At 42.6% G+C, this 21,853-nt stretch overlaps 1 protein-coding gene across 6 annotated transcripts in view; it reads right to left on the bottom strand.

The window, feature by feature from the left end:
• The window catches only part of nfyc (nuclear transcription factor Y, gamma), a 44,305-nt gene extending 42,006 nt beyond the window's left edge, over positions 1-2,299 (bottom strand). For all 6 annotated transcript variants that reach the window (XM_036970630.1, XM_036970638.1, XM_036970636.1 and 3 more), the window contains exon 1: positions 2,165-2,299. In XM_036970630.1, the coding sequence (XP_036826525.1) occupies position 2,165 (1 nt within the window). In that variant the 5' untranslated portion in view covers positions 2,166-2,299. The remainder of the gene's footprint in view (positions 1-2,164) is intronic.
• Between the last annotated feature and the right edge of the window lie 19,554 nt (positions 2,300-21,853).

The raw sequence follows: 21,853 nt of genomic DNA on the forward strand, positions 1-21,853 counted from the left end.
TGGTGTGATAGCCATGAAATTACTTTGACACCCCCTGCTCTAGATTGAGAATTTAGGCTAGTTGGTGGATGGTGAGAACATGAACTAATCATGTAAAATAGCCCAACAAATATTGTACCCTTAATAGTCAACCAGTAGTAGTCCTTAGACACTGAACAAAAATGTAAAAAGCAACAAGTGTTGGTCCCATGTTTCACAAGCTGAAATAAAAGAGCCCAGAAATATTACATACGCACACAGCTTATCCCGCTCAAATTTGTTTACATGCCTGTTAGTGAGCATTTCTCATTTGCAAAGATAATCCAGCCACCTGACAAGTGTGGCATATAAAGAAGCTGATCATTACACAGGCGCACCTTGTGCTGGGACAATAAAAGGCCACTCTAAAATGTGCAGTTTTGGCACAACACAATGCCACAGATGTCTCAAGTTGAGGGAGGGAGCGAGCAATTGGCATGCTGACTGCAGGAATGTCCACCAGAACTATTGCATAATAATTTAATGTTTATTTCTCTACCATAAGCCATCTCCAACCTCGTTTTAGAGAATTAGGCAGTACGTCCAACCGACCTCATAACTGCAAACCACATGTAGCCACGCCAGCCCAGGACCTCCACATCTGGCTTCTTCACCTGTGGGATTGTCTGAGACTAGCCACCCAGACAGCTGATGAAACTGAGGAGAATCTATCTGTTTGTGGAGAAAAAACAATTCTGACTGGCTGGGCCTGGCTCGTCCATGGCTGCGCCCCTGCCTACTTATGTGAAATCTGTAAAATAGGGCCTAATGAATTTATTTCAATTGACTGATTTCCTTATATGAACTGTAACTCAGTAAAATCGTTTTAAGAGTTGCATGTTGCATTTATATTTGTGCTCAGTATAGTTAGTTTTGGATTGTACAATACATAGGCTGCTACAGTACTCTCCAAATTGCATATTGAAACAGGTATTGCATGGAATGATTTTCTTTCCATCACATAGTTTGAAGCAATTATACATTGGCAAGATAGCAGAAAATGCTGTTTATCATGCTGCTCAGGGGACAAGGCACAGACTTCAAGTCCTCAAGTATTTGAAGAGTCAGTGTGCACATAATGTGATTCACAATAACTGTCAGTCAACACACTGGAATGTAAACAATGAACATGATACATATCTCGGTTTAATGGGCATTAGCAAAATGTGAGAAAGATGTCTGTTGTAATTTGAGATTTTAGTGAGTTCTTTATTGATGCCTTCAGCCTCCTGCCTGTATTCAGACAAACTACGTTAGCTAATAAACAGTAGATGGCCCAAATGTGTCTTGTACATAGCTAGCTAATAGTTTGGTTTGTTCAAGCCAACAACATGCAACACTGACGATAAACATTTAACGTAGCTACCTATTATTAACCAACTAAATCATTTTTGGAATGAGCAAAAACTATCCTAACCAGTGATAGACAGCAGACCCGAACTATTGCTTACAGTTGAAGCAAGCGGGTCGGATCTGCTGGCTAAACCAGCAGCTGTTTAGCTTAACTAGTTAACTTAGACAGTAACACGGTGTGATCATTTATTGTTAGGCAAACGTAGGGAGACACCGGTAGCTAACAGTTAGCTAGCATATAACAAGCGCAACCTGGACAAGGGAAGAGAGACATGGAAGACAATGATACGTTATACAGTGGCCTGTGATACTGTTTATTCGCCACTGAACAAAAGGAAGCGATAAATCAAAGGAAAGTTTACAAAGCTTTGCAAAGTTGGGGAAAGGCTCTCTAACCAATAAAGACTACGTTTGGATCTGTCCTTCAGACCAATCAAACCTCGGACTAGATTCCACCAATCAAGGTTTCTAAGGGTTCAGTTCGTTGTGAAACTGACGGCATTCGGGATCTACCAAAAATCGCCAGTCGCACGAGACAGAGTTTAGACAAGAGCCAAAATGGCGGACTCAGTGTGGTAGTTTCTTAAACGCCTCTGTTACTTTCAGCTGGCCACCAATAAGCTGCTCAGAGAGCGGGGAGGGAAATGGCGCCTATGTTCATCTTCCAAAACAATCGTCTATTGGACAAGACGAGCAACTGGAAATTAGCAAAGTTATAGCCTCAATTCCATAGCGACACAGTATGCTTTCACATATAGACATTAACCATGTATATCAGTTGATTTTTACTCACTTTGTTTTACGGGTTCGCAGTGAAGTTCAGCTCAGCGTATTATTTATTTTATTTCAGTAGCAACGGGAAACAAGATGGCTGCCACGTACTTCTGCTCGAACCGGAAACTGTGCTACGTTGGCAACATTGCGCACTGACGTCAATGAACATCAAATCCTGAGCCTGGGAAGTAAGAAGTACAGTGGGGAAAGCAAGTATTTGATACACTTGACGATTTTGCAGGTTTTCCTACTTACAAAGCATGTAGAGGTCGGTCATTTTTTTTATCATAGGTACACTTCAACTGTGAGAGACGGAATCTCAAACAAAAATCTAGAAAATCACATTGTATGATTTTTAAGTAATTAATTTGCATTGTATTGCATGACATAAGTATTTGATCACCTACCAACCAGTAAGAATTCCAGCTCTCACAGACCTGTTAGTTTTTATTTAAGAAGCCCTCCTGTTCTCCACTCATTCATTACCTGTATTAACTGCACCTATTTAAACTCGTTACCTGTATAAAAGACACCTGTCCACACACTCAATCAAACTCCAACCTCTCCACAATGCCCAAGACCCGAGAGCTGTGTAAGGACATCAGGGGTACAATTGTAGACCTGCACAAGGCTGGGATGGGCTACAGGACAATAGGTAAGCAGCTTGGTGAGAAGGCAACAACTGTTGGCGCAATTATTAGAAAATGGAAGAAGTTCAAGATGACGGGCAATCCTCCTCGATCTGGGGCTCCATGCAAGATCTCACCTCGTCGGGCATCAATGATCATGAGGGAGGTGAGGGATCAGCCCAGAACTACACGGCAGGACCTGGTCAATGACCTGAGGAGAGCTGGGACCACAGTCTCAAAGAAAACCATTAGTAACACACTACGCCGTCATGGATTAAAATCCTGCAGCGCACGCAAGGTCCCCCTGCTCAAGCCAGCGCATGTCCAGGCCCGTCTGAAGTTTGCCAATGACCATCCGGATGATCCAGAGGAGGAATGGGAGAAGGTTGTGTGGTCTGATGAGACAAAAATAGAGCTTTTTGGTCTAAACTCCACCCACCATGTTTGGAGGAAGAAGAAGGATGAGTACAACCCCAAGAACACCATCCCAACCGTGAAGCATGGAGGTAGAAACATCATTCTTTGATCACAAAATCAATGTGTACATGTGTGTATAGTGCGTATATAATCTTGTTTTTGTATGCATGTGTCCGTGCTGTTCCATAATGTGTATTTGTGTTCCACGTAGTCATGCTCTATGTACTAGGGTACTAATTCACATTAAGACCACAAGATGTCCCCAAATTATTTCCCCAACACTTTGTCTGCCACTGCTCTAACTCAACAAAAAATGTCCTTTGTGTTATCACAACTTTCAGAGATATATCAACAAAATTATTTTGTGGTAAGTTGATCAAAAAAATGTAAATGTAAAAAAAGTTGTAGATATATTCCAATGACGTTCGATCTAAAAAAAAATGTTTTTAAATATAGAAGTAGGAAATCCTTAAGATAAATAATCCACTTGTTTGGAGAGAATTTTTTTTAATAATTTTGAGTAAAGTAGTAATACGGTACCCCTTTATGGTTAGGAATGTGTTTCTACCTGTCATTTAGACAAAGACTAGCCCAGTTAGAGCTAGTTTATGCTAACTTGCTAGCTAGCAACTTCACTAGCAGTAAATGCTAGCTAGTTAGCATAAGCTGCAAGGAGTGCTAGCTAGCAACCTTACTACCAGATCGTCTGAGGTAAAATACATTAAAAAGATCATGCAACTTAATTGCATTTCTAAATGTTTCCACAAGTGACTGATAGCTTTACATCATTATGTCATATCGCTAGATAGTTACCTACGTTTTTAAGAGAGAGCTTTTCAATTGGCATCTCTCCCCCTGTTTTCAGTCACAGGTGGGGACTGGATTAGGTGTGAGCAGTGCAGGAGGTGGACTCATGAGTTGTGTTCCAATTTTACTGGGGATAGCTTTATTTGTGACCTATCTACAAATTAGAATCATGCAATGGCAGAGCATAAGAGAGTTGCCACATAAATGTTACACTGAGTTAATTAGTTAAGTTATTATTAAACCAATGTTATTAGTTATATTCCACTCCAATATTATATTCCAATTAATAAAACATTTTTATGAATGAAAAAACTATTGATAACCTTTTGCTCCTGAATGTCATTTTAAAGACTGCTGGGATTTATAATATTGCGTTAAGCAAATAATATTTAGTACAATTGTACATAATGGATTGTATGGAAAAGGAACAACAAAGAAAGAACAAAGAAAATGTATGTGCAGGTGAGTTAAAAAGAGAAACTTTACATCAAATCTCCTCATAGTGAGGATATGAATGGTGACATGTGCAACACCATTACCCCCCCTTATTTTATTTAAATAGTTAAAATAAGACAACTAGACTTAGCTTGTAAGTATTACTTACTAAATCATTTCTAAATATAACTGATTAAATGGATTTTAACACACTTGCCATAATCATGATTGCCATAATCTTCTACCAGGGTAACTAACTGGCACCCCCAGAAGCCAGTTATCCTGTCGGGGGCAGTTTTTCTGAAAACAACATTTCATGAAATAACACAAAAAAAAGTGTAAACTGAAGCCATTTATTTCAGTTTATAGTTTATTCGCCAAAGCATGACCTTCCTCCACATATCATCTTTTTCCTCAACATTGCTTTTTTGTGTCAGCTATTAGACATTGTTCTTAGGGGAGGCTAGTTACCACCTAGTAACCTACTGTGCACCTCCCATAGTCTGTTCTGGACTTGGGGACTGTGAAGAGACCTCTGGTGGCATGTCTTGTGGGGTATGCATGGGTGTCTGAGCTGTGCATCAGTAGTTCAAACAGACATCTCGGTGCATTCAAGTAGTGATGAAGTCAATCTCTCCTCCACTTTGAGCCAGGAGATTTTGACATGCATATTATTAATATTAGCTCTCTGTGTACATCTAAGGGCCAGCCATGCTGCCCTGTTCTGACCCAATTGCAATTTTCCTAAGTCCCTCTTTGTGGCACTTGACCACACTACTGAACATAAAAAATGCAGAGGAATGTGTGTCTGCCACAGGTTCAGTTAATCATGGAAAAAACAGGTAGAATATGATTCAACCACATATCAGCAGAGGTGGGACGAATGCCACATTCATGTACTAGTCAGTACTCTGACATTTCTGACTTGCTAACTGGTTGAGTACCACAGTATGAGTCCTAATACCCATAAACCTAGCGGTCAAACAAGGAAATGGTTCCAATCGTTTTTCCACCATTCATTTTCCCCATAGGGGATTTTAGAAACACTTAAAATAAGGGCTGTGTTTCATTTAGTGTAGTGACGTTTTTATAATAGTGTAAATCTCTCTAGGACAAGGTGATTTTTATCAATATATGTATTTACCCGCCAAAAATGAAATGCTAATTTATTGCATTAAAGAACAACAAATGCCATGATGATCTGAACGAGACTGCCGAATCAAGGCAAATGTAAGAATCTCTGGATTCTTATCTAATGTTAGCTAAATGTAGTAATGAATAAGTTGCCCACATTTCATCAAATTGACAATTCTGTGTACTTTATTGTGCAAGTTTTAAATTGGCCCTTATTTGAAGTGTTTCTAAAATCCCCTATGAGAAAGACCTATGCTAGTAGTTGTTGCGTGATGATCCATTGCTGGTGAGCTTGCAAAGCGAACATGGCAATCCTATCTCCCTACAATTTGATGTTTACGCTGCCCCGATCTAAAAGCTGTACAGAAAATCAACAATCTGTTTGCTAACTCACCCGACCTGTGTTGATTGACAGTTTGCTGGTCCAATCAGAGGAAGATGTTGCGGCTACTGTCTCTGACTGGGTGGAGAATAATTCATGGACTCTGTGCCACAAAATGAGTTACAAAATGTTACAAAACATGGGCAGACAATTTCAAGTCATCATTCTAAAGTCAATATCGAGTCCCGAGCCTTGAGGCTCCAAGTCGAAGTCAAGTCTAAAGATATTTTATTTTCTATCAACTTGAGTCAGAAGTCATCAAATTTGTCGCCGTGTTCGAGAGCATCAAAACCGTGATGTGTCATGGGTAAATTGTGACTGACTGACTGACTGATAAACAGATAATAATGAGTCGTTATTTATGATGCAAGGTGATTTGTAGATCAGTCAAAATCAAATATAACTTGATTTGATCAGTCATTTGGCAGTCGGCTGCAATGTCGAACATGCCCTGTGACACTCGAGTCCACACCTTTGCATATCAGTGTTAATTTCGTCAACAAAAATAATGACTCAAATATTCATCAAACACCTATTTTTCAGTGGCAATTGACAAGACTGTAACTGACTAAATAGACGCAGAAACATCTGTAACTAAGTAAAGGGTCTGAATACTTATGTAAATGTGATATTTAAGTATATATATTTTTTGCTTTGTCATTATGGGATGTTGTGTATAGATTGATTAGGGGGGGAAACAATTTAATCAATGTTAGAATAAGGATGTAATGTAACAAAATGTGGAAAAAGTCAAGTGGTCTGAATACCTTCCGAATGCTCTCTATGTTTGTCATATTTCTGCTGTTGAGAGGACAATAGGATTTTATGCAGAAAAATATGCTGGTAAGAGCCTGCTCCCTGATAGTCTAAAAAAATCAGCAGGGGAGCAACTTCGGTTTTAGGGGAGCAACTTCATTGCAGGGGAGCAACTTCATTCTGTGCAACTTCCAGTGCTCGTTTACTGTGGACACTGATGCTCTACCCACTTTAAATTATAGTTTTAACAGTGGCCATGTAGGTTACTGTGGCTATTTGATCATTATGTAGACTTACCAGAGTGGCCTACCATAAAAAACAATGGTGAAAATGCATCGAATAACATTTAAACATGGAAATGGCTGTTATATCATTCAGCCTACAGTAGCAGCCAATGTGTGATGTTCAATGTAGGCCTACAATCCAGTCTTTTGAAAAAAACATGAATGGCTTGACATTAGCCTGTTCATCCACTTGTCCTTCAGACAAGGAGGTGACTGAAAATGTTGTTTGATGCAAGAAACCACTTTACAAATAAAATGCATCATTATTCCCATACCATTATTACAGAGAATAAGGCTAATTAAGCTACCCTCTGCCTATAGAGTATTACAGTATGAGTCATAATACCCATATAACCTAGCCATCAAACAAGGAAATGGTTCCAATTGTTTTCCACCATACATTCTTCCCCTATGGGATTTTAGAAACACTTAAAATAAGGTCTGTGTTTAGTGTAGGCTTACCCTGGCACTACGTTTGGATAACCGTGTAAATCCCTCTAGAGAGCAATATTGGGCCAATTTCCAGAACAACTAGAGTTGAAGTCAGAAGTTTACAGGTTGGAGTCATTAAAACTTGTTTTCAACCACTCCACAAATTCTTGTTACAAAACTATAGTTTTGGCAAGTCGGTTAGGACATCTACTTCGTGCATGACACAAGTCATTTTTCCAACAATTGTTTATAGACATTATTTTACTTATAATTCACAATTCCAGTGGGTCAGAAGTTTACATACACTAAGCTGACCGTGCCTTTAAACAGCTTGGAAAATTCCAGAAAATTATGTCATGGCTTTAGAAGCTTCTGATAGACTAATTGACGTTATTTGAGTCAATTGGAGGTGTACCTGTGGATGTATTTCAAGGCTTACCATCAAACTCAGTGCATCTTTGCTTGACGTCATGGGAAAATCAAAAGAAATCAGCCAAGACCTCAGAAAAAAAAATTGTAGACCTCCACAAGTCTGGTTCATCCTTGGGAGCAATATCCAAACGCCTGAAGGTTCATCTGTACAAATATCTGAAGTTTTAAGGGAGTGGGCAATTGGCATGCTGACTGCAGGAATGTCCACCAGAGCTGTTGTCATAGAACTGAATGTTCATAGTACGCAAGTATAAACACCATGGGACCATGCAGCCGTCATACCGCTCAGGAAGGAGATGTGTCCTAGAGATGAACGTATTTTGGTGCGAAATATGCAAATCAATCCCAGAACAACAGCAAAGGACCTTGTGAAGTTGCTGGAAGAAACAGGTACAAACGTATCTATATCCACAGTAAAACGAGTCCTATATCGACATAACCATTGCTCCAAAACTGCCATTTAAAAAATCCAGACTACGGTTTGCAACTGCACATGGGGACAAAGATTGTACTTTTTGGAGAAATGTCCTCTGGTCTGATGAAACAAAAATAGAACTGTTTGGCCATAATGACCATCGTTATGTTTGGAGGAAAAAGGGAGAGGCTTGCAAGCCGAAAAACACCATCCCAACCGTGAAGCACAGGGGTGGCAGCATCCTGTTGTGGGGGTGCTTTGCTGCAGGAGGGACTGGTGCACTTCACAAAATAGATGACATCATGAGGTAGGAAAATTATGTGGATATATTGAGGCAACATCTCAAGACATCAGTCAGGAAGTTAAAGCTTGGTCGCAAATGGGTCTTCCAAATGGACATTCTCTCTTCTATTATTCTGACACTTCACATTCTTAAAATGAAGTGGTGATCCTAACTGACCTAAGAGGGAATTTTTACTAGGATTACATGTCAGGAATTGTGAAAACCTGAGTTTAAATGTATTTGGCTAAGGTGTCTGTAAACTTCTGACTTCAACTGTATGAGCATTGAGTCCCGTAACTATAACGTGTAGCTATTAAAGGGCGACTACACTTCCTGATTTAGCTTCAGCTAGCTGGTTTGCAAACGTGGAAAAGTTTATTTAACTTTGGATAACCCATCTCTGGAGATAGTTAGGGACTGTTACGGTGCGTGAATGAGGACCCAAAAGCGAATTAACGTAAACAGAACTTCTTTAATAACAAAACATAGGTAGGCTCAGATGGACTGGCAGATTCCGACAGGACAGGACAAGGTTGCAGCAAACATGACGATAGTCTGGTTCAGGCATGAAAAACACAAACAAGAATCCGACAAAGACAGAAGCAGAAACAGAGAGAGATATAGAGACCTAATCAGAGGGAAAAAGGGAACAGGTGGGAAAAGGGGTGACGAGGTAGTTAGGAGGAGACAAGGAACAGCTGGGGGAAAGAGGGGGAGAAAAGGTAACCTAATAACGACCAGCAGAGGGAGACAAGGTGAAGGGAAAGGACAGAAACAAGACACAACATGACAATATATGACAGTACCCCCCCACTCACCGAGCGCCTCCTGGCGCACTCGAGGAGGAAACCTGGCGGCAACGGAGGAAATCATCGATCAGCGCACGGTCCAGCACGTCCCGAGAGGGAACCCAACTCCTCTCCTCAGGACCGTACCCCTCCCAATCTACTAGGTACTGATGACCACGGCCCCGAGGACGCATGTCCAAAATCCTACGGACCCTGTAGATGGGTGCGCCCTCGACAAGGATGGGGGGGGGGGGGAAGACGAGCGGGGGCGCGAAGAACGGGCTTGACACAGGAGACATGGAAGACCGGGTGGACGCGACGAAGATATCGCGGAAGAAGAAGTCGCACTGCGACAGGATTAATGATCCGAGAAATACGGAACGGACCAATGAACCGCGGGGTCAACTTGCGAGAAGCGGTCTTAAGGGGAAGGTTCTGAGTGGAGAGCCAAACTCTCTGACCGCGACAATATCTAGGACTCTTAGTTCTACGCTTATTAGCAGCTCTCACAGTCTGCGCCCTATAACGGCAAAGTGCAGACCTGACCCTCTTCCAGGTGCGCTCGCAACGTTGGACAAAAGCCTGAGCGGAGGGGACGCTGGACTCGGCGAACTGAGATGAGAACAGCGGAGGCTGGTACCCGAGGCTACTCTGAAAAGGAGATAGCCCGGTCGCAGACGAAGGAAGCGAGTTGTGGGCGTATTCTGCCCAGGGGAGCTGTTCTGACCAAGACGCAGGGTTGCGAAAAGAAAGACTGCGTAAGATGCGACCAATAGTCTGATTGGCCCGTTCTGCTTGACCGTTAGACTGGGGGTGAAAGCCGGAAGAGAGACTGACGGAAGCCCCAATCAAACGGCAAAACTCCCTCCAAAATTGAGACGTGAATTGCGGACCTCTGTCCGAAACGACGTCTGACGGAAGGCCATGAATTCTGAAAACATTCTCGATGATGATTTGTGCCGTCTCTTTAGCAGAAGGAAGCTTAGCAAGGGGAATAAAATGAGCCGCCTTAGAGAACCTGTCGACAACCGTAAGAATAACAGTCTTCCCCGCTGACGAAGGCAGTCCGGTGACAAAATCTAAGGCGATGTGAGACCACGGTCGAGAGGGAATGGGAAGCGGCCTGAGACGGCCGGCAGGAGGGGAGTTACCGGACTTAGTCTGCGCGCAGACCGAACAAGCAGCCACGAAGCGACGCGTGTCATGCTCCCGGGTGGGCCACCAAAAACGCTGGCGAATGGAAGCAAGCGTACCCCGAACGCCAGGATGGCCGGCTAACTTGGCAGAGTGAGCCCACTGAAGAACGGCCAGACGAGTAGGAACGGGAACGAAAAGAAGGTTCCTAGGACAAGCGCGCGGCGACGGAGTTTGAGTGAGTGCTTGCTTTACCTGCCTCTCAATTCCCCAGACAGTCAACCCGACAACACGCCCCTCAGGGAGAATCCCCTCGGGGTCAGTGGAGGCTACTGAAGAACTGAAGAGACGAGACAAAGCATCAGGCTTGGTGTTCTTAGAGCCCGGACGATAAGAAATCACGAACTCGAAACGAGCGAAAAACAGCGCCCAGCGCGCCTGACGCGCATTAAGTCGTTTGGCAGAACGGATGTACTCAAGGTTCCTATGGTCAGTCCAAACGACAAAAGGAACGGTCGCCCCCTCCAACCACTGTCGCCATTCGCCTAGGGCTAAGCGGATGGCGAGCAGTTCGCGGTTTCCCACATCATAGTTACGTTCCGACGGCGACAGGCGATGAGAAAAATACGCGCAAGGGTGGACCTTGTCGTCAGAGAGGGAGTGCTGAGAAAGAATGGCTCCCACGCCCACCTCTGACGCGTCAACCTCGACAACGAACTGTCTAGTGACGTCAGGTGTAACAAGGATAGGTGCGGATGTAAAACGATTCTTGAGGAGATCAAAAGCTCCCTGGGCGGAAACGGACCACTTAAAGCACGTCTTGACAGAAGTAAGGGCTGTGAGAGGAGCTGCCACCTGACCGAAATTACGGATGAAACGACGATAGAAGTTCGCGAAGCCGAGAAAGCGCTGCAGCTCGACGCGTGACTTAGGGACGGGCCAATCAATGACAGCTTGGACCTTAGCGGGATCCATCTTAATGCCTTCAGCGGAAATAACAGAACCGAGAAATGTGACGGAGGAGGCATGAAAAGAGCACTTCTCAGCCTTCACAAAAAGACAATTCTCTAAAAGGCGCTGGAGGACACGTCGAACGTGCTGAACATGAATCTGGAGTGACGGTGAAAAAATCAGGATATCGTCAAGGTAAACGAAAACAAAGATGTTCAGCATGTCTCTCAGGACATCATTGACTAATGCCTGAAAGACAGCTGGAGCGTTAGCGAGGCCGAAAGGAAGAACCCGGTATTCAAAGTGCCCTAACGGAGTGTTAAACGCCGTCTTCCACTCGTCCCCCTCCCTGATGCGCACGAGATGGTAAGCGTTACGAAGGTCCAACTTAGTGAAAAACCTGGCTCCCTGCAGGATCTCGAAGGCTGAAGACATAAGAGGAAGCGGATAACGATTCTTCACTGTTATGTCATTCAGCCCTCGATAATCTATGCAGGGGCGCAGGGACCCGTCCTTCTTCTTAACAAAAAAAAACCCCGCTCCGGCGGGAGAGGAGGAGGGGACTATGGTACCGGCGGCAAGAGCTACAGACAAATAATCTTCGAGAGCCTTACGTTCGGGAGCCGACAGAGAGTATAGTCTACCCCGGGGGGGAGTGGTTCCCGGAAGGAGATCAATACTACAATCATACGACCGGTGTGGAGGAAGAGAGGTGGCCCTGGACCGACTGAACACCGTGCGCAGATCGTGATATTCCTCCGGCACCCCTGTCAAATCACCAGGCTCCTCCTGTGAAGAAGAGACAGAGGAAACAGGAGGGATAGCAGACATTAAACATTTCACATGACAAGAGACGTTCCAGGAGAGGATAGAATTACTAGACCAATTAATGGAAGGATTATGACAAACTAGCCAGGGATGGCCCAAAACAACAGGTGTAAAAGGTGAACGAAAAATTAAAAAAGAAATGGTTTCGCTATGATTACCAGAAACAGTGAGGGTTAAAGGTAGCGTCTCACGCTGAATCCTGGGGAGAGGACTACCATCCAGGGCGAACAAGGCCGTGGACTCCCTTAACTGTCTGAGAGGAATGTCATGTTCCCGAGCCCAGGTCTCGTCCATAAAACAGCCCTCCGCCCCAGAGTCTATTAAGGCACTGCAGGAAGCTGACGAACCGGTCCAGCGTAGATGGACCGACAAGGTAGTGCAGGATCTTGAAGGAGAGACAGGAGTAGTAGCGCTCACCAGTAGCCCTCCGCTTACTGATGAGCTCTGGCTTTTACTGGACATGAAGTGACAAAATGACCAGCAGAACCGCAATAGAGACAGAGGCGGTTGGTGATTCTCCGTTCCCTCTCCTTAGTCGAGATGCGGATACCTCCCAGCTGCATAGGCTCAGCACCCGAGCCGGCAGAGGAAGATGGTAGTGATGCGGAGAGGGGGGCAACGGAGAACGCGAGCTCCTTTCCACGAGCTCGGTGACGAAGATCAACCCGTCGCTCAATGCGAATAGCGAATTCAATCAAGGAATCCACGCTGGAAGGAACCTCCCGGGAGAGAATCTCATCCTTTACCTCTGCGCGGAGACCCTCCAGAAAACGAGCGAGCAAAGCCGGCTCGTTCCAGCCACTGGAGGCAGCAAGAGTGCGAAACTCAATAGAGTAGTCTGTTATGGATCGATTACCTTGACATAGGGAAGACAGGGCCCTGGAAGCCTCCTCCCCAAAAACAGATCGATCAAAAACCCGTATCATCTCCTCCTTAAAGTCCTGATACTGGTTAGTACACTCAGCCCTTGCCTCCCAGATTGCCGTGCCCCACTCACGAGCCCGTCCAGTAAGGAGAGATATGACGTAGGCGACACGAGCAGTGCTCCTGGAGTAAGTGTTGGGCTGGAGAGAAAACACAATATCACACTGGGTGAGGAACGAGCGGCATTCAGTGGGCTCCCCAGAGTAACACGGCGGGTTATTGATTCTGGGCTCCGGAGATTCGAAAGCCTTGGAAGTGGCCGGTGGATCGAGGCGGAGATGGTGAACCTGTTCTGTGAGGTTGGAGACTTGGGTGGCCAGGGTCTCAACGGCATGTCGAGCAGCAGACAATTCCTGCTCGTGTCTGCCTAGCATCGCTCCCTGGATCTCGACGGCTGAGTGGAGAGGATCCGAAGTCGCTGGGTCCATTCTTGGTCGGATTCTTCTGTTACGGTGCGTGAATGAGGACCCAAAAGCGAATTAACGTAAACAGAACTTCTTTAATAACAAAACATAGGTAGGCTCAGATGGACCGGCAGATTCCGACAGGACAGGACAAGGTTGCAGCAAACATGACGATAGTCTGGTTCAGGCATGAAAAACACAAACAAGAATCCGACAAAGACAGAAGCAGAAACAGAGAGAGATATAGAGACCTAATCAGAGGGAAAAAGGGAACAGGTGGGAAAAGGGGTGACGAGGTAGTTAGGAGGAGACAAGGAACAGCTGGGGGAAAGAGGGGGAGAAAAGGTAACCTAATAACGACCAGCAGAGGGAGACAGGGTGAAGGGAAAGGACAGAAACAAGACACAACATGACAATACATGACAGGGACTGTCAATAAATTACACAATGTAAATGGGACAGTATTTTTTATATTTACATCTTTTAGTTTTTTGCCTATCATCTTGCAAATATCCGCTTTAGAGAAGACTGAATTGATCCTATTTACACTTTGTTCAGACACTAGAATACATTTTTCTGTCTCATATCGATGCCAAAGGTCCTTTTTAGGGTCAGTCACTCTTATTGTGTGTAGATTGCTGAAGATTTTTATTTAATCAATTTTAGAATAAGGCTGCACGGTAACAAAATGTGTAAAAAGTCAAGGGGTTTGAATACTTTCCGAAGGCACTGTAAATTAATGTATTATATGTAGCATTGTACAGATAAGCCAGAGTCATTATCTTCAGACCTAGCTAACATTTTAATATCGGTCTGTGTCATTATGACTTTGGGGAATTATTTATGACACATTGAACTTATTTAATTTGATCAATTCTAGGTGGCAAAGCTAAAAGGGGAGAAGATAGGGATAAAAGATGGATTGGATCCTGAAAAAGTGGCCAAAATAACTGGTGAGTAGGTTTTTGTTCGTTGATTGCAAATTAGCATTTGAGAGTGTGCGGGTATTGTCATGATATTTTCAAAATAATATGATTTATGACTCATGGCATGCTACTGTAACTTCAATAATCCCCAAACTGCACACAGAGACATAAATGGTATTCATGAGTTCATCCGATTCTGGGGAAGTAGAAAAACGACCAATAATCTCCAAATCGCCCAGTGTCCCTTTAAAAATGAATACCCCATAACAGGGTTAGGGTCAATTTCAATTTAATAAATTGAAGATGTTAAAGGGTTTAGTTCACTTTTTTTACACCAATGTTGAATGTTTGTGGCCAAATCCCCTCAAGTTAATAGTGGCTAACAACTCGATTACAGTTGGATTACAGTTTCTTCTGGCCCTTAGACTACGTTCAGTGTAAGAATAATCTGACTGGATATAAACTGTAAAAAAGTTATTGATCCCTTAATTGAATTATAAGGCATTAATGGTCAAGGATTTTTTATTAAACTGAATTTGATATGCTTTTCACATAAACGTTTTCAATTGAAAAAACAATTGTGTATTGGGCTTCCCGAGTGCATCGCAGTGCTAGAGGCGTCACTACAGACCCGGGTTCAATCCTGGGCTGTGTCACAACCGGCTGTGATTGGGAGTCCCATAGAATGGAGCACAATTGGCCCAGCGTCGTCCGGGTTAGCGGAGGGTTTGTCCAGGTGGGGGGCTCATCGCAATCATTACTTGGCTCATCGCGCTCTAGCGACACCTTGTGGCTCCTTTTTGACTAATATCTTTATAGGATTTTTTTTCTTCAGCTGTGTAGTCAACCAATTGAATCAATTTTGTAAATATGTCACTGTCCAAAACAAAGCATTCTCATAGATCATCATATAATGAATGATAACATCCTAGAATGTGGAAAGGGGAAGGAAGGGGTGATGGAGTGCATTTCTTAAAATGTACATCAATGTCCTTTCATCAACAGGAGTACCTACACATACATGTACATAAATAGCCATATAAATATATTTAAACATCCAGCCTCCCTGGACACAAGCCAGGCCCAGCCTCCCTGGACACAAGCCAGGCCCAGCCTCCCTGAACACAAGCCAGGCCCAGCCTCCCTGGACACAGGCCTCTGCAAAGTGCACTAACACTATTGGCACATATGGTAGTCAATATCAGCAATGGATCAGTGTGACCAGCAACCTTGCTATCAGCATTACAGATAAAGATGGGGTTAGGATCCGAAACGTTATCACATACTGTAGTCAGGTCCATAATTATTGGCATCCTTGATAAAGATGAGCAGAAAATACTATATAAAATCAATAATATGAGATATGTTGTATGCTAAAAAAGGGGGGGAATTACATTATGCTATACAATTGCTCAGGGAAAGAGATTTTGTTCAACTCCCGTAATAGAAAAACAAATTACTACTTTCCGGCTACCCGGATAAAGCACTAAATAAACTTCAGTTAGTGCTAAATACGGCTGCTAGAATCCTGACTAGAACCAAAAAAATTGATCATATTACTCCAGTGCTAGCCTCCCTACACTGGCTTCCTGTCAAGGAAGACTCATCTCTTCAGTGTGTCATATGATTGAGTGTAGTCTGGCCCAGGAGTGTGAAGGTGAACGGAAAGGCTCTGAAGCAACGAACCGCCCTTGCTGTCTCTGCCTGGCCGGTTCCCCTCTTTCCACTGGGATTCTCTGCCTCTAACCCTATTACAGGGACTGAGTCACTGGCTTACTGGTGCTCTTTCATGCCGTCCCTGGGAGGGGTGCATCACTTGAGTGGGTTGAGTCACTGATGTGATCTTCCTGTCTGGGTTGTCTCAGGATGGTAAGTTGGTGGTTGAAGATATCCCTCTAGTGGTGTGGGGGCTGTGCTTTGGCAAAGTGGGTGGGGTTATATCCTTCCTGTTTGGCCCTGTCCGGGGGTATCATCGGATGGGGCCACAGTCTCTCCTGACCCAGCCTCCAGTATTTATGCTGCAGTAGTTTATGTGTCGTGGGGCTAGGGTCAGTTTGTTTTATCTGGAGTACTTCTCCTGTCCTATCCGGTGTCCTGTGTGAATTTAAGTATGCTCTCTCTAATTCTCTCTTTCTTTCTCTCTCTCGGAGGACCTGAGCCCTAGGACCATGCCTCAGGACTACCTGGCATGACTCCTTGCTGTTCCCAGTCCACCTGGCCGTGCTGCTGCTCCAGTTTCAACTGTTCTACCTGTGATTATTATTATTTGACCATGCTGGTCATTTATGAACATTTGAACATCTTGGCCATGTTCTGTTATAATCTCCACCCGGCACAGCCAGAAGAGGACTGGCCACCCCACATAGCCTGGTTCCCCTCTAGGTTTCTTCCTAGGTTTTGGCCTTTCTAGGGAGTTTTTCCTAGCCACCGTGCTTCTACACCTGCATTGCTTGCTGTTTGGGGTTCTAGGCTGGGTTTCTGTACAGCACTTTGAGATATCAGCTGATGTACGAAGGTCTATATAAATACATTTTAAATTATGAAAAAGATATGGGTCAAAATTATTGGCACCTCTGTTTTCAATATTCCTTTTTATTAAATGTTTTAGAGATTGAAGAACACGTTGGGAGGTATTTTAGACCCTGCCTCCATACATAATATTTCCTGATTTTGTGGTCAATTAACCATTTCTTTGTGAATTTTTTTGTGCTTGGGGTTATTGTCTTGCTGGAAATCCACTTGCGGCAAAGTGTCCACTTGCAAGATCCACTTGTGACAAGAGGCATTAATATTTTGGGGTAAAATGTTCTGCTACTTGGTAAAGTTCATGATGCCGTTGACCTTGAGGGGCAGGACCAGCCCGACAGTAATTGATTTGGGCCGGGCTCGGACTTGCCGCGCTGTGTTAAAAAAATGACATTGAGTGCCTGTGTGACTGGCGCAAGTTGTCTCTCACTCTTCCCTGCTGCAGCGACCAGGGACCATAGCACAGCAGCAATATTTATCGCGCTGCCCGTGGTGATGAGGCTGCAACAAAATTACAGGTATTTCTCACTTCTTTTGTCTCTGAAAATATCTGTTACCAAAATCCCAAATTTGTTTAGGAAAAACATTCCCTATTCCCTCAAACCTTGCTCTCTTTGCGTGACACATGTATGCATGGTATGTATGTGACCAATGGGGCATGACCTGTAGCATATCATAATCAGGTCACTAAATTGGTTATAATAAACTCCAGCACCATAACACATGGCAGCATAAACGATGTGGAGGACGGGAAAAAGAAACTTGAAACAGAAGAATGTTTACCGGTTGCTCAGGATAGAACGGGGAAATCCAATGTGTGGAAGAAATTTGACTTAGTTGTGGAAGCTACTGGAGATCAAGAAAAAACGAGGCTATATGAGCAAGCGCTGCCTGCATATGATGTGTACCAAACAGGTGTTGTCAGATTACAATATTTAAACAGAACGGTGTAAACGACACTAAATAAAATATAAGTGTACCGGAGAGTCTATTCTAACGAAAAAAAAAGGTAAAGCCTTTATTAATGTAAAGACTAAAACAGTTGCATGCATTCGTGAATGGAATTGCCAACATGTTGCAGTTTATTTATTGTTTAGGCTAATTATTCAAGGCTCTCCTTGTTATGTCATTTTAAAACCTAAAATGCTTGATTGCATTTCAAAGTATGAATGACATTAACGAATTATTGATTGATGCAGTAGCCTATAGGCTTTCTTGAAATATAGGCCTTAGTAAGGAACGGGAAGTAAGACAGCTAAACAAGATGCACTTTTATGCCTACAGCTCGAAGGCTGCTATACTAAGCCTACTAATGATAAAGACATTACTTATTATTATAATGATGATTATAATAATAATAATTATAAGAATATCAAGAAAAGGAGGTATAGGAGCAAGAGCTGTGTGTGTAGCCTATGATGTGTGACTAACAGGTGCTGTTATATTACAATATTTCTGACCATTTGGAACAGTGTAAACAACACTGAATAAATTCTAAGTAATACCAGAGTATGTTGTAACGAAAAAAAAAATTTAAAGGTAAAAAACAGCCGAAATAGTGCAGTTGAGTGAGGCTTGAAGCTTACATAATCAGTAGGCTATTAAACAAACCCTCAAATATATATATATATATATATATATATATATATATATATATATATATATATATATATATATATATATATATATATATATATATATATATATATGGATGATTTATAAAGCCAGGCACATTTAACAGTTAGGCTATTGATTATAGACCTAATTAAGTTGGGTTTCCTCTATTTTCTTAGATAATTGGGGCAAGGGATTTTCTCTTCTTACTCCTCTGCTGCCTGCACCGCATTGTTCTCAACACCAATATGCTGGGTAGCTTTGCTATTATGCACATAGCAACATGGTCAAGGAAAAGACGCAAGTTCAACGGCGCTCTGAAGATTGTTTCAGAACCGCAGATACGACCGCTATCCAACGCAGGAGAAAGCGCATTTGTTATAAAATAATATTTTTTATTATTAGTGTTGCACAACCATATACAATTTCACTAGCACGTCGTAGAGTAATGGGGATGCGTGGCCTCAGCAATGGATTAGTCCACTGAGACATGCGTGAATCTGACGGGTGTCTTGTGTCCATTTGCTACTGCTCAACTAACGAAATTTCAGTCGACCCAGATCTTATCGACCCAAAAAACCAAGCCGTCGATTAAATCGGGTAACGCTAAACTACTCCTGGGCTAAAAATACTTCCTGTTTTTACTGATTGACCAACTTCCTCCCCATGTTTCTGTTCCAAATGCTATACCACCACCTGCTGAACTGGTGGTCATATTGCTTTGACATTGAAGTCAAATTGTATTTGTCACATGCTTCGTAAAACAACTGGTCTAGACTAACTGTAAAATGCTTACAGGTCCTTTTCCAACAATACAGAGTTAAAGATAAAACAGAAATAGTGACACAAGGAATAAATACATGGTGAATAACAATGAGTAAAAATACCATGGCTATATACAGGGAGTACCAGTACAGAGTCAAAAGCACAGTATTTCTAGAGGGCATTATTTGTCACTATAAGTATATTGTGTTAATGTGTACCACATACACATTTTAAAACTACAAATAATAATCACCCCAAAAATAAATAATGCTGGATTGATGCAGACAAAATAACAATACATCTTGATAAATTATCCTATGTTTGGCTGTTTATTGGGTTCTGAGAACAACACATTACAACAACTTGTGTTTCAATGAAGACTTACAAATCATTGACATAAGTTATACGGAGTAGTTTAGCAAAGTGTGCCCCTTCAAGTTCTTCAAAGAGCATAGCTGTCACAGGCGGCTGAAGAACCTTCAGTAGAGGTTATAACCAGGGGGCAGTAGGGAATACGGTAAAAGAGCATACAACACTGATGTCTCCACTTGCTTGTTCCAATATGGGAAAGGCTTCAACTATTACGGAGACATCTAACTTCTATAGAGATTCATCTGCAATGAGACCCAGGCATTTTTTTTGGAATGACTACCATGCACTCTTAGAAAAAAAGGTTCTGGATAGAACCGAAAAGGGTTCTATTTCTTGCTTCATACTGTATATGGCACCTCATATATATGGGGTTCTTCACTGAACCAAAATGGGTTCCATATAGGGAACCAATTTCAGTTCTATATAGAACATTAAGGGGTGCCATATTGGAAGCAAGCATAGTACCCTTTTTGGTTGTATCCAGAACCATTTTTTGAAAGAGTGTGTCTTGGCCAGTCCATAATGACGATACAAGACTGACAGATAAAAAACAATTAGTTCCTAGGATTTACATGCAACTTTGTCTATGTGCTAAAACAAAAAGAAATTGGTTACTGCTTTATGTTTACAATGAACGTTTTTGTTTCCCTAAGAGCTTTCTCAAAAAAAGTCAAACATATTCAAACGTGTTACTTTTACATTTTCCAACTTGTCCATTTCCTTTTCAACCTGATTTCACAATTAAATCTGGACAAAATAACTTTTCTGAACAGGCTTAATTATTTTAAGGCCATTTATATAGAACTTGAATAGTAACAGTCCCTGCTATTAGTGAAGCCCCCGAGAACATGATCTAAAACCTAGTGAGCTGTGTCCACATAATGGGAATACGACTTAGAGCAGTTATAAAAGAACGCATAAAGATGATAATGGTTCGTTATCAAAATACTGCAGCTGATTATAATGATACCAAACTGAGGGGATGTATGCATTGGGACTACTGCAATATACAATTTCCGGTGCTATCTAAATTCACTATAAATACAAAAATAATATCACAACAATATCTTTCCGGCCATTTTGAGGAGTTTGGGGTTAGGCGGATAGGGGAAACAGAAAAGGAATATCATGGGAACAGAGGAGGCTGGTGGGAAGAGCTATAGGAGGATGGGCTCATTTTAATGGCTGGAATGGAATAAATGGAACAGCATCAAACATATGAAAACCACGTTTGACTCCGTTCCAATTATTCCATTCCAGCCATTACAACGAGCCTGTCTTCCTATAGCTCCTCCCACCACCATCCTCTGCATGGGAACACTGTCAGTGAAAGCCAAGGGGGATCACCAAATCAGTATATGTATTCAGAGGAAGAGCAGGTGGGAAGAAAGAGAGTGCATTAGGTATGGAAAACATTGGCCATACCCTTCATTTAATAGCATTAGATGTGGACACAAATGATACAGTGCATTCGGAAAGTATTCAGACCCATTGATTTTTTTCCCACATTTTGTTACGTTACAGCCTTATTTTAAAATGGATTAAATAATTTTTTCCCTCAGCAATCTACACATAAAACCCCACAATGACAAAGCGAAAACAGGTTTTTCTACATTTTTGCAAATGTATCTATATATAAATATATATAAAACGTATTTACATAAGTAATCAGACCCTTTGCTATGAGACTCCAAATTGAGCTCAGGTGCATCCTGTTTCCATTGATCATCCTTGAGATGATTCTACAACTTGGAGTCCACCTGTGGTAAATTCAATTGATTGGACATGATTTGGAAAGGCACACAACTGTCTATATAAGGTCCCACAGTGCATGTCAGAGCAAAAACCAAGCCATGAGATCGAAGGAATTGTCCATAGAGCTCCGAGACATGATTGTGTCGAGGCACAGATCTGGGGAAGGGAACCAAATATTTATGAAGCATTCAAGGTTCCCAAGAACACAGTGGCCTCCATCATTCTTGAATAGGAGTTTGGAACCACCAAGACTCTTCATAGAGCTGGCCACCCGGCCAAACTGAGCTATCGGTGGAGAAGGGCCTTGGTCAGGGA

This window comes from Oncorhynchus mykiss, chromosome 32 (genome assembly GCF_013265735.2).
Source record: "Oncorhynchus mykiss isolate Arlee chromosome 32, USDA_OmykA_1.1, whole genome shotgun sequence".
NCBI classification, from domain to species: domain Eukaryota; kingdom Metazoa; phylum Chordata; class Actinopteri; order Salmoniformes; family Salmonidae; genus Oncorhynchus; species Oncorhynchus mykiss.